A 12,998-nucleotide genomic window follows, 5' to 3' on the forward strand; every position below is an offset into this window, starting at 1 on the left:
GGCCGGCGGAGGCGGGGATGGCCAGTGATGGGGGCCGGTTCCCGGAGAGCGCGAGCGGGGGGAGGGTCCTGCGGACGGCAACCGCTTCGGGGAGTCCGGGCGAGGAAGGGACCGGGCCGGCACCCCCTCCCTTCTCTTCCCCGGCGTTTGCAGACTGTCTCTCGCCCTCCCTCCTCCGACTCCCCCCTCCCCCCGGAGGCCCAGGGTGGTACCGCAGCCTCGCCTCACCTCACCCACCCACCGCCCCCCCCCACTCGATGCTGTGGGAGAGAGAGAAGCCCTCCCCTCCCTCCCTCCCTCCCCCCTCCTCCCCCCACCCCCGGGGAGGGCCGCTACAATTTGTGGTTACAGCCTTACACGTCAGAAAAGAAAAAAAAAAGTTTGCAGAATGTCCCACACCGAAAAAAAAAATCCGAAACCCAGAGAAAAAAACCTGCGAGTGGGCTTGGCGGATGGGATTAGTAAGGCTTCGCCAGAGCTGCGGCTCTCCCTCCCACTCCGCCAGCCTCCGGGAGAGGAGCCGCGCCCGGCCCCTGCCCGGCCCCCGGCCCCATGGACCTCCGAGCAGGTAGGAAGGAGCCGGGCCCCCCCATCTCCTCCGCCACCGCCCCCCGCCGCGGCTCCGAGATCCCTTCCCGTCCCTTTTCCTTCGCCGGGACCCAGGCCGGGCCAAAACCCCTTCCCGGTCGGCCCCCTCCTTGAACCCACTTCCCTCCCCAAGGGCTGGGGCTGGCCCCGGGGGCCCCCCTCCCCCCGGGGGAGGTGACCGTGGCGTTCCGGGAGTCCGCGTCTCGGGCCCGGCGGGGAGGTGGGAAGAGGGAGAGCCCGGGCCAGACAGACGGCCGGCCGGGCGGCCAGACGGCGGGCTGCCAGCACACCAGGGCAGGGCGCCGGCCCGGGGCCGGAAGGGCTGCCCCACAGGCGCGGCAGCCGAGCCCCAGGGGGCCCACGTTGCCGGGGCCCCGGCCGGCAGGAGGAGGAGCCAGGCCAGGGGCGGGAGGCCCCCACCCCGGGAGACCGAACCCGGCCAGCCGGGAACCCGGGGACCGGCCCGGGGCCGGCCAGGGGGGACGGCAAGCCGGGGCCAGGCCCGGAAGCAACAAGGGGACACCCCGGTCGCCAGAGGCGCAAGCGGGGAGGGAGAGAGAGAGAGGGAAAGAAGGAAGAGAGAGAGAAAGGGAGGGGAAAAGAGGAGAGAAAGAGGGAGGGGAAGGGAAAGGAAAGGGAGAGGGAAAGGAGAAAGAAGGGAAGAGACAGAGACAGAGAAGAGAGAGAGAGAGAGAGAGAGAGAGAGAGGAAAAGAAGGGAAGGGGGGAGTTGGAGAGAGGAAGGGGAGGGGAAGGGGGGGGCCAGACAGGGCCGGAGGGAGGGAAGGCAGGAGGGGGAAAGGGAGGGGAGGCCAACACGCCTCCGGACTCCTTGGCCTCCTCTCCCCCTCCCCCCGCCGCCGCCCCGGGCCCTGCGCCCACCCCGGAGGCCCGACCGGCTTGGCCGGGCCGGGCCGCCGGGACTGGCCCTTCAAGGGCCGGGGCGCGCCGAACTGGGCGGCAGCCCCGCCTGATTACATGGCCCCAAAGGGGGCCGGGGGGGGGCGGCCGGCCCAGAGTTAAAGGAGGCCAGAGCGGATGGCGACCGAGCGGGCCGCCCCCCGGCCCCGGCCGGCCCAAGCGGACTCAGGCCGGCCCGGCCCGGCCCAGCCCCGTCTCGGCCTGGGAGTGATTAGTGGAGGGGGCGGGGGCGGCCCAGCCGGACCCGGGCAGGAAAAAGCCCGTCACGGGCCGGGGGAGCGGCCGGCGGGAGACTTTCCGCTTTGCGGCCAAGAGAGTTAGTTAGTCCTCAGCCCGGGGAGGGCAGGGGAGGGAGGGGAGGGAACCGCTCCGTCTCGGCCGCGCCTGGAGGTGGGAACTCGCCACGGGAGGGGGAAAGGGCATCTCTCGGCTCGAGAGACTCCCGTCTGTACCCCTGACCCCGCCCCCGCCGCTGGGAAGGGAGAAGCTCCCAGGAGTAAGGGGGGGGAGGGGGGGCGGGGCCGGGGGCTTAGGGGCCACACAGGGGGAAGGAGGCGCCGCGGGGGGAGGGGGCGGGAAGAGCAAGGTCACTGCTTCGGGGTTCGAAGGGAGAAAGTGGGACCTCCGTGAGCCGCACCCCCCCTTCATTCCCCATCCCGGTCTGAACCCCTCCCAGGGACGCCCAAATAACTTTCCCCCCAAACTGCCCCGTCAACGCACACATCTCCCTGACCTCCCCGCCCCCCAGCCCTCTAGTGCCTCCCACACAGCTAGCCTCCACTCCGTGTTCCTCCTCCCAGCCGAAGACACCCCCAGGTGATTTAAACTTCCCAAGGTCAAGCCTGCCTCGCCCTCCCCCAGCAGGGGAAATTTCCCAGGGGCCCCTCCCCTTGTGTGGGCCCCTTCCTCAGCCCCCAGAGTCCCACCTAAGCCGGCGTCCTCCTCCTCCAACGGACTAGTTTCTCCTTCTGGTGGGAAAGGGAAGGTGAAGGGAGAGCCAGCAGCTGGGGCCGGCCACCGGCTAGGAAAGGCAGGCACCTTAGAGAGGGCCCCCTCCCCTCCCCGGGCCACCCACAGAAGGCGAGGACGCCCAGGGATGCAGGCGTCCCGGTGCCCCGCCGTGCCCCGCGCCAGCCGCCGCCGCTGCTCCCCACAACCCCCAGCCCCGGGCAGGACAGCGCCGAGTTCCAAGCCGAGCCGGCCCCGACCCGGCCCGCTCCGGCCTGCCCCTGGGGCCTAGCCAGCGGCCGGGAGCGGAGCCCTCGCGCCCCCTCCTTCTGCCATTCACAAGCACCTCTCCCACACGCCCGGCTGCCTCCCCATTCACTGCTCCGGCCCCTTCCTCCCCGCTCGCCCCTTCCCACTCGCCCTCGCTCTCCTGCAGCTCCTTCCCCCCCTCACTGAGGAGGCAGCAGGGCCTGGCACTCCCCCCGGCACTGCCTGGCGCCCGGGCCTCTGGGGGACCCTCCCGGGCTTCCCTGCCCCTCCTCCGGGTGGCCCCGGACCTCCCCTCGGAAGGCTGTCACAGCCGGGCTGTCCCATGCAGACCCGGGGGGGCCTTGTTGTTTCCTCCCCCTCCCGCCCCGGGGGCCCCCTCTCCCTGTGGGCCCAGCTCCCTTCCCAAGCGAGACCGGCGGAGCTCTGTACTCTCCTCACCGCCAAGGAAAAGGGCAGGAGATGGGGGGTGGGGGGGATCTTGGAGGAAAAGAAGTGAGGGAGCATGAGAAGGGGTGGGGGCTGGCTGCTTCCCCTCCCCCCAGCTGCCAGACCGGGCCGAGTCCCCCCAAGCTGCGGTGCAGAGGGGTGATCTCTGTTTGGAGTCAGTGGGTCTGCATTTGAATTCCAGCCTCTGGGGAGGGAGAGCGAGGGGTCTCTGGGTCTCAGTTTCTTGTTCTGTAAAATGAGGGGGTGGGGACTAGGTCATCCTCCCCTTGCTTTTTCCTGCTCCTCCTGAATCAAGAACAGGCAGAAACTTAAAAAGCCTCCCTGGGCCAAGCCGACTGCCTGGCCCAGTCCCCAAATAAGGTCCCTTCCTGGGAGCCCAGGTTTCTAACGGGTGCAAAGGGATCCTCAGCCCGGCCCGGTGCATTCTGGCCCAGGCCTCTGGCGTCCTGCAGGGACGAGGCTCGGGAGGGGGCAGGGGTCGGGACCAGACTCTTCTCCCGGGCTCTGCCCTCCCCGGCCTATCGGGCCTCCGAGCCCCCCAGGCCCGCCGGCTGAGGGCAGGCTGAGGGCCCAGGCCGGGGCCCCGGCCGAGGCTCGCGCACACGTGTGTGCCTGCGTGTGCAGCCTGCGGGGCCCGTGCGCTTGCGTGGGCCGTGTGGATGCGAGGATGTGCCGGGCCCTCGTTCCCAGGGCCCGGGGATCTGGATGGAATTAGGGGCCTGGCCGGGTGGGGGCCGGGCTGGGGGTTGAGGGACTGGGGGCTCCAGCAGGAAACCTGAGCTGGCTCATTAGCTCCTCACGTGCTCAGCTGGATTTATAAACACAGCAAGGAGACGGGATGTAAACAATCAAGCTGCAGCAGCCGGAGGCAGAGCTGGGGGAGGGGAGGGGGCCTCTTGGGCCACGGCGCCCCACAGGGCTGGCCGAGGCCCCCCTGACCCCAGAGGGGAAGGAGCAGAGAGCAGGATCCTTTCCCAGAGGCCCCGGCCCCGTTCTGGAGTCCAGGCTCAAGCTCTAGAGTCCAGACTCAACTGTGGGATCCAGGCTCAAGTTCTAGAGTCAGGTTCAAGCTCTAGGGTCCAGGCTCCATCCCAGGCAGGGGAGGAAGAGCTGCGGCTGGCTGCAGACAGGCGGGCTCCCTTCTTGGGACTCAGGCTTCCCGGCTTCCCGGCCCGGCCCGGGCTCCACAGGTGTTCTCTGCCCCTCCGGCCCTCCCCCCCGCCTTTGAGGTGCAGGGGAGAGAGCAGAGAGCCCCTGAGCTGGGGGGAGGGGGCCGGGCAGCCTTACTTCCCGCTGCCCTCGTGCCCCCCTCCTCTCCCCAGCTTCCTGCCCTCCCGCTGCCTCTCTCCATCCTACTCCTCCGCTCCTCCCTCCCCTCCTTGGCTCCCCCCTTCCCCCCCACGCCAGCAGTGACACGGTTACCTCAGAACTGAAATATTCCTGGAAACACCGGCCTCGTCTGGTTAATTTCACGAGCCGTTTTCTGCCCAGATGAGGAGGTTCTTGTTTATCCAAAGGCAGCTCCCCTTGTGGGGGGGGACGCTCCCCAGGGACGCCCCACGGGGCCCGGATGAGCCTGGCCCCACGTCCAAGGGGCCACCGTGGAGCTGGGGGGCCCTGGAGCGAAGGGCTCTGGGGGGGGGGGACCCGACCGGGGGACAGCGAGCCCTGAGGAGGCTCCGGTACCGAGGCTCGGGCCGGGTGAAGGCCTGGGCTCTGCAGCTCTCAGAGAAGGGGATCCTGGCAACCTGGGCCAGCTTCTCACCTTACAAGCAGAGAAACTGAGGACCCGAGAAGTGACTTAACCAAGCCCACTACAGCAGCTGGGAGCTGGACCAGCATCCTAGGCCCAGCATCATTCCCAGCGTCCGGCCGATTCCCAACACAAGGCGATGCTTTCAGAGCCATTGGAGCCGCGGGAGGCCCATCCAGGCGGGTCGGGAGGCCTGGGGTCCCGTGGAGGGTCCCTTCCGACTGTGGGATTTAGCAGAGGGACGGAATGGCAGCTGCAAGAGTGGGGGGCGGCAGAAGGGACGTGGCCAGGACCTGTCCCGGGGCTGCAGAATCGGGGTCTCCCCTGGAGGCCCCTGGCCCGGAGACATCGTCATTGGCATCTCTGTCCCATAATGCACCTCCCCCCAACAGTGGCTAAAGCGAGACTCCTCCCTGAGAAGGAAGCGGGCACCTGAGCGCATGGAGGAGCCCTTCTTCCCCCTCACACTCGTGATGGCTTTGCTCTGAGTGGCTCCAGAGCCCGAGTGAAAGGGACCACGTTCCCACCTAGAAATGCAGGCGGGGCAGGGGCAGACGTCAAAGCCTTGAGGAAGAAGTTCCCTAGCCAAGGTCTCACCAATCGTAAGGGGCAGAGTTTAGCCAGGTCCTCCCGGAGCGAGCCGGCTCCTTCCCATGTCTACGCGAATCACCCCATCCTAAGTGTCCCCCAAACCCAGCTTAGCCAGAGCTGGCCACAGCTCCGTACTCGGCCCCGACCGCAAGCCCACCCTGAGCGAGTCCCCGAGGACTGCGCCCTGGACCCAGGCCCACTGCGGATCCCTCCTCTTTCATCCTTCCCTGAACCTAAAACCTTGGAAGAAATCTTGGTCGCCAGCAGCTCAAACCTTCCCCGGCCGACCCGGCCCCCAACTTAGTCCCATTCCCAGCCCTGAGCCCAAGCCGGGCTGAACCGTGGGCCCGGCCGCTCTCCGGCTGCTTCCCCCTCATCCTCGGATGTGACTCAGCCCAACTCAAACAGGCCGCCATCATGGGTCCTGTCGGCGGCTCCCAGGAAACCCGGCCCGGCCCAGAGCCTCCACACCTTTGGGCGCACAAGGCCCCCGCCCATCCGCCCGCCCTGCAGGGGCCAGGGAGCACCTCTGACTCAGACCCCCCTCAAGCCAAATGTGCTCTGTAGGACTCAAGTGGGAATGGCCCCCGACCTCCCTGGGGTGTCCCCAGGGGCAGAGCCAGGGATCCCCCGGAGGCTTCTTGCCTGCACCCCACTCCCTGACCGGATGTGCCCCCTGGGGCACAAAAACACCGGCTTCCCACCTAAAGCCCGCTCCATTTGGCTGCCCTCACTCTCCCTCTGGAGCACAGGCCCCGGGGCAGAAGTGGGAGAGGACCAGGCTCCCCTTACACCTTAACCCAGATTCCCATGGTACAGATGGGAAACTGAGAAAGGGACAGGGCATACGATGGTGAGAACCGAGGCCTGGAGATGCGGGCCTCCTCCCTCCCGGCCCCCGAGGCTGTCCCCACTCCGCCAGGCTCGGGCAGCCCCGGACACTCGGGCCAGACAGCTCTCAGCTAACGCTCCCTGTGGCCACAGACACAAAGGGTACAGAGGCTCACACTCACACTCACGCTCACACTCGCTCACACATTCAGACACACACACATACATTCAGAGACTCACACACTCACACTCACATACTCACATATACACTCACATTCACACACACCCACATTTACACACTCACACATTCATACACACTCACACTCGCCTCTGCACGGGCCAGAACTGCCCCCAGACGCCGCCCCCCGGGTCTCTCTCTGCTACCCCCCTTCCCAGCCAGAGGTGGGCACAGCCCCCGCGGTGCCCGCTGCCCCCCACCTCAGGCTCTGACTCCAGGCTCTCTTGCCCACAGGGGACTCGTGGGGGATGCTGGCTTGTCTGTGCACCGTGCTCTGGCACCTCCCGGCGGTTCCGGCCCTCAACCGCACAGGGGATCCGGGGCCCGGCCCCTCCATCCAGAAGACCTATGACCTCACTCGCTACCTGGAGCACCAGCTCCGCAGCCTGGCGGGCACCTATGTGAGTACGGGCGGGAGGAGGGGGTCAGGGGGCGGGGGGGCCGCCCTCCCAGACCCCAGCGTCCCCCCAGCCGGCCCTTCTCCCTGCCCCCTGCCTTCCCCCTCCCTTCCCCATTCCCGGCCCCAGGACTAGGCATGTGGGCAGGACTGCCCCACTGGCTGACAGCCCAGCAGCCCGCCCTCCTCCCCCTGGGGGCTGGGGAAGTCTCTTCTGTTTACACCGTGTTGTGGTGTCTCTTGCCCGGGTGGGGCCCAGGGTGGGGGCGGCCCCCACCTCACACTCCTGTGTCCCGGCTCGCCCCAGCCTCGCACACAGGCCCCGCAGCTCGGGCCTCCCCTCTGCCTGACCTGTCCCGGCCCAGCCAGGCCTCGGGGGGCACCCGCGTGGTCGGGGGCACCCGGGAATTCTCTTGGGGGAGCCGGGGGTGGCAGCGGGCCCGAGGAGAAGGTGGCGCTGGAGGGAACTGGCCCCCCTTCCCCCTTGTTCCTCCCCCACACCCCAACCCTGCTCCAGAGCCAGGGAAGGGAAGGGGAGGAGGCGGAGGGGGAGCTGGCTCGGGCCCCAGGATACACCGAGGAAATTAGTTTGTCTCTGAGCTTGTCAGCGTGTGAACCTCCCCCTGGGCCCTCGCCTGTCCCAAGCCTCGCCCCCCTCCTCGGCCCTCCCAGCCCAGCGTCGCTTCCCACCCCCTTCCCCTGGGCCCCCGGACCTACCCCACAGTTGGCAAAGGCCCGGGTCCCATCTCCTCTCCCCGGCCCCTCCCCCTCCCCGGGCATTCGCTTTGGGGAGTCGGTCAGAGATGCCCCCCCCCACCCCGGGCTCATCGAGGGGACCCTGATGGCTTTTGTTCCTTTCTGTCACCTCCCAACAGGCGCCAGGCTCCCCCGGCTCTGCTGCCCCTCTAGCTCCCAACCTATTTCTCGCCTCCCTCTCGCTGCCAAACTTGTCCAAGGAGTGGTCTACACCCCTGCCTCCGCTTCCTCTCCACCCACTCCCTCCTTAACCCCCTGCGGCCTGCCTCCCCCCTGCCGGAGGTCAGCCAGGCTCTCCTTCCCCGGGCAGGGCCCCCGCCGGCCTCTGGCCGCCTCGCCCGGGCACCCGTGGTGCCCCCGTGCCCGGCTCGGGCCCTCTCCGTTCCCCCCCCCCCCCCCGCTCCTCCTGTCGCTTTGGACACCGCCTTCCTCCCACATCTGTGGGCTCCCCCCAGGACTCAGCCAATCATTCGGCAAATATTTACTGAGCATCCACCATGTGTAAATCCCTCTGCTTTCTGTTCTCTGCACACGTCTCCCCCGAGAGCTCCCCCAGCGCTAATGTTTTGACTATGGCCTGGATGTGGAGGACGGGAGGGGCCTCCCCTCCCCGGCAGAACAGGAAGCGGCTCGGCGGGGGGAGGGACGGGGCCGGGGTCCCGGGGGGGTGGGCTCCCCGCCGAGAGCCAGCTCCATCGCCCTCTCCCTCCCACAGCTGAACTACCTGGGCCCCCCCTTCAACGAGCCCGACTTCAACCCACCCCGGCTGAGCGCCGAGGCCCTCCCCAGCGCCACGGTGAACCTGGACGTGTGGCGGAGCCTCAACGACCGCCTGCGGCTGGCCCAGAACTACCAGGCCTACAGCCACCTGCTCTGCTACCTGCGGGGCCTGGACCGCCACGCGGCCACGGCCGAGCTCCGGCGCAGCCTGGGCCACTTCTGCACCAGCCTGCAGGGCCTGCTGGGCAGCATCGCTGGGGTCATGGCCGCCCTGGGCTACCCGCTGCCCCCCCAGGGGGCCGAGCCCGCCTGGGCCCCCGGCCCTTCCCACAGTGACTTCCTCCAGAAGATGGATGACTTCTGGCTGCTGAAGGAGCTGCAGACCTGGCTCTGGCGCTCGGCCAAAGACTTCAACCGGCTCAAGAAGAAGATGCAGCCCTCGGTGCCAGCGGTCACTCTGCGCCTGGAGGTCCCCGCTTCTGACCTCTGACCTCCGACCTCCCTTCTCCGCCTTCACAGTGAGCTTCCCGCCCTCCTAGGGAGGAGCCCCCCCATTCTCACAGAAAGTGATGCAATAAAGCCCCCCCTCAGGGAGCCCGGGGCAAGGCGGGGGAGTGGACAGTGCTCGGGCTCCGGGCTCCCACCATCCCAGCGGGCTGCGGCCATCGGCGCAGTCAGACAAGGAAAGGGGGGGGGGGTCACTGCGCAAAGTGCCTTATGGGGGCAAGCCTCCTGACCGTCCCTTCTCCCATCTCCTCACCTTAAGCCACCCCACTTTTGGGAAAGGGGGTGCCGGGAACCAAAGCAGGAGTGGCGAATCCCAAAACCAAGAGCAGGGGGCAAGGCCCCTGGGGTTCCCCTCCACCCAAACCAGTGGGCTGGATCGCCGCGTCTGGTAACCCCTCCCAGTTCTCCCTTCAGGGCTCCCTCTGGGGCCCCGGACAGCCACATCCAGTTCCTAAAAGTTTACATTTTGAGGCGGTGCAGGGGATGACAAAGAGGGGCTCCCCAGCCCAGCCCCATCCCTCCACGACCTCAGTTTATTGATTAATATTTATTTATTTGGAGACATTATTTATTAGATGGTATTTATTGCAGAATTTCTATTCTTGTATTAACAAATAAAATGCTTTCCCCAGAGCCTCTGCTGCTTCCTGCCTCGCCTCGGCTCCCCTTTGTTCCCCCCCCCCCCCCCCCCCAGTCCCGGTTCCTGGCCCTCCACGCCCCCGCTTGGAGTTTTCTCTCCTGAGCGTAGTTGGCCACTTCCCTCTAAAACCCATTCAGAGATGTAGAAACTGAGGCACTCAGGGTTCAGTGACTTGGCCAGGGTCACGCTAGTCAGGGCCTAAGGCTGGATTTGACTCCAGGCCCAGCCCTCTATCCCCTGCACCACCTGGATATCCTTTGGGTCTGGCTGTAAGTATTGGGAAAGCAGCCAGGGCTCAAGAAATGTGGGCTGGCCAGAGAGGGGAAGCAGAGAAGCCAGGGGTGAGGTTTGGGAAACACCGGGGGGGGGGGGGCTAGAATCCCCCTCCTCTGCGAGGCAAAGTGCCCATTCATTAAGCATCGCCTGGGTGCAGGGGCCCGGACCAGCCTGACACTTTAGGGAGCTCACATTCACCATGGGACTTTCTGGGAGGATAGGGGAGAGGCCTGATGTCAGAGCTGGCCAAGGGGGAGGGGAAAGAGCCCAGGGGGTGCTCTGGGGGGGCCGGGAGGGGGCACATGAAAAGAAAAGTAGAAGAAGACCAAAGTATGAGCTAAGTTGCTCCTTGGGATCGTGAGCAAATCTGGTTTTCCTGTGCCTCAGTTTCCTCATCTGTAAAGCGGGGGAGTTTGGCTTGATAATGATCGAGGGACCTCCCGGCTCCTGTAGGAAGATCCCACGGAGGAAGATGATACCAGATCGGGGAGGTGTCTGAATTCCAGACAAAGGAGTCGGAATTTTCTTCCGGAGGGAGCCGCGGGGGAGCTGGAAGCAGAGGAGGGGAAGGAGCAGACCTCTATGCACTCGAACTCTTTTGGCAGTCGTAGAAAGGATGGCTTGGAGACAGAAAGGGAGACGGGAAGACATGGAAGGATTGCTGCTGCCTTAGTCCAGCTGGATGGCAACGCGGGCCTCCAGACCGAGGGGGCCACGCGAGCAGGGACTGCCAGGGATAGCTGGGAGAGAGGACTGGCAGGAAATGGGGGGGGGGTCAGGAGCCTGGGATGGTGCCGTGGAAATAAATGAGAGGTCAAGAGGAGGAGCGGACCCAGGGCGATGACGAGTCCGGTTTGGGCCATGGTGAGATGGAGGGAGATGGAGGACATCACGGCGACGTGCAGGTAGCAGGGAGACGTCACGGCAACGTGCAGGTAGCAGGGGGACGTCATGGCAACGTGCAGCACAGGGGGACATCATGGCGAGGTGCAGGTAGCAGGGGGACGTCACGGCGACGTGCAGGTAGCAGGGGGACGTGCAGGTAGCAGGGGGACGTCACGGCGACGTGCAGGTAGCAGGGGGACGTCACGGTGACGTGCAGCACAGGGGGACATCATGGCGAGGTGCAGGTAGCAGGGGGACATAGAGAAAATGTCCTTTGTGCAGGAGGAAACACATATCTCCAACTCAGAGAGAAGTCAAGCTGAGAGGTCTGGGCTTGGGAGACATCTGTACAGAGGCGGTAGTTGATGATAAGGGAGGGAAGGAGACTGCCAAGGGTAAAAAAAAAAAAAAAGAATGTAGAAACAGAAGGGAAGAGGGCCAAGGACAAAACTTTGGGGAACACCCATCTACAGGGATTGGGAGGAGGAGGAGGAGCCAGCAACCCAGACTGAGAAGCGGTTACCAGAGCAGAGAAAGCAAAGCATTGTGGTGTCCCCGAGACCAGTGGCAGAGAGGGCGTCCTGGGGAGAGAGGGGCAACAAGCGCAGGTTTTTTCCAGGGAGAATGAGCAGTGTAAAAAAGGGGGGGGGGCTGGAACTGGCAGGTGGGAGGTGATGGAATGGACACGGGCGCAGATGGTTGGGGAGCGGGCAGACGGAGTGAGAAAGGCACCAGGGGAGACTAAGCAGGTCGGTCCTGGAGGAGACAGTGGCCAGCTTTCTTTCCCAGCATCTCCTACTACCAGCTTCTGCAGGCTTGGGACCCGACCACCAGTGTAGACCTGGCCAGAGGTCCGAAGAATGGGGCAGCCGCAGCGGGCAGGGAACGCTGGTGTCCGGGCTGAGCCCCCGGGACGTCCCCACATCCTCCCAGAGTGGAGAATCGAGAGCAAGGGTGGGGCGCACTCCAGCTCTCACCCTATAGTCTCCTAGCACTGGAACTGCCCTGCCAGGAGTCTAGGCAGATATTAGCATTGTTCTTTACCTGAGATAAAAAACCCATCATCTGCCTACCGAGAGAAAGAAGCAGAAAAGGGAAGAGTCCTTGGCCGGGCTGGGGCAGGTGGGAAAGATTGCCCATAGAGCTGGGAGCAGAAGCCCATCCAAGCTTCTAACCTCCGCCCTTTGCTCTCTGGTTTCTGACCTCATCATGCAGCCCGGGCTGCTCTCCAGAGCTACTGATGTGCCGCGAATGGCCCCTTCTCGGTGACCCCTGCAGCCCTGGACACTGTCCATCACCCTCCCTTCCCAGACACTCCTTCCCCTCTAGGTTTCCATACCACGGTTTTCTCCAGTTGTCCTTGTCTGAGCAGCCCTTCTGACCTCTTTGAAGCGCTCCGTGATCCCCCCTCACTGTAGGTGTCCCCCAAGACTTTCTCCTGGGTGCTCTTCTCTTCTGCCTTTACCCTCCAGCCACTGATCTCATCAACTCCCACGGATTCACTGATCTCCCTCAAGATGATTCCCAGACCTCTATCTCCAGCCTCTCTCTCCCTCCCAAGGTCCAATCCCACTTCACCAGCCACCCCAGACTTGGACTTCTCTCACTGATCTTCAACTCCCATCGACACGTCTGGATCCTGACTCGTTCTCTTTCCCTGAAACCCTCTTCCTCTTCCCAACTTGCACCCTCAAGGCCACCGCCACCTTCCCACTCATCCAGGCTTGTGGCTTTGCGGAAGCCCTCACGTCCTCAGCCTCTCTCACTCCCTGTATCCCTCTGGGGTCCAAGCTGCTCCTTTCCACCTTCCCATTGTCCCGGGAATATGTTTTGCCTCCATGAATGCAGCCAGCCCTGCAGAGGCCCTCACCAGCTCTTTCCGAGGCTCCTGCGAGAGGCTTCTGATTGGGCTTTGCCTCCTGCTTCCCCCTTTGATCCAGCCTCTCCAAGCAAGGGTCCCGTAATGCAGGTAGGAGCGGGGCCCTCTCCCAGTCAATAAATTCTAGTGGTTCCCTATTCTTAGCAAGATCTGCCAGAGAAGCCTTCTGGGCCTCCCAAGGCCTTCCCCGTCTACCTTTCCTTCTTTCCACACTTAGGTCCCCCCTAGAACTCTAGAACCCGCCATCCTGGCCTCTGGCTGTTCCTCGCACCCGGCGCCCATCTATGTCCACTTCACTGAAATGCTCCCTCTCCTCTCCTCCAGATCCAGACTTCCCAGGCTTCTTCCAGAG

General features: G+C 65.1%; 1 protein-coding gene across 1 annotated transcript; it reads left to right on the forward strand.

Annotated features, from left to right (window-relative positions):
* The first annotated feature begins 332 nt into the window (after nucleotides 1-332).
* CLCF1 (cardiotrophin like cytokine factor 1) lies at nucleotides 333-9,228 on the forward strand. The gene is made up of 3 exons (XM_031943255.1): nucleotides 333-568; nucleotides 6,821-6,987; nucleotides 8,455-9,228. The coding sequence occupies exons 1-3, from the start codon at nucleotides 553-555 to the stop codon at nucleotides 8,947-8,949; spliced, it is 678 nt and encodes a 225-aa protein (XP_031799115.1). The 5' UTR covers nucleotides 333-552; the 3' UTR covers nucleotides 8,950-9,228.
* The last annotated feature ends 3,770 nt before the right edge of the window (nucleotides 9,229-12,998 follow it).

This window comes from Sarcophilus harrisii, chromosome 6 (genome assembly GCF_902635505.1).
Source record: "Sarcophilus harrisii chromosome 6, mSarHar1.11, whole genome shotgun sequence".
Lineage (NCBI taxonomy): Eukaryota > Metazoa > Chordata > Mammalia > Dasyuromorphia > Dasyuridae > Sarcophilus > Sarcophilus harrisii.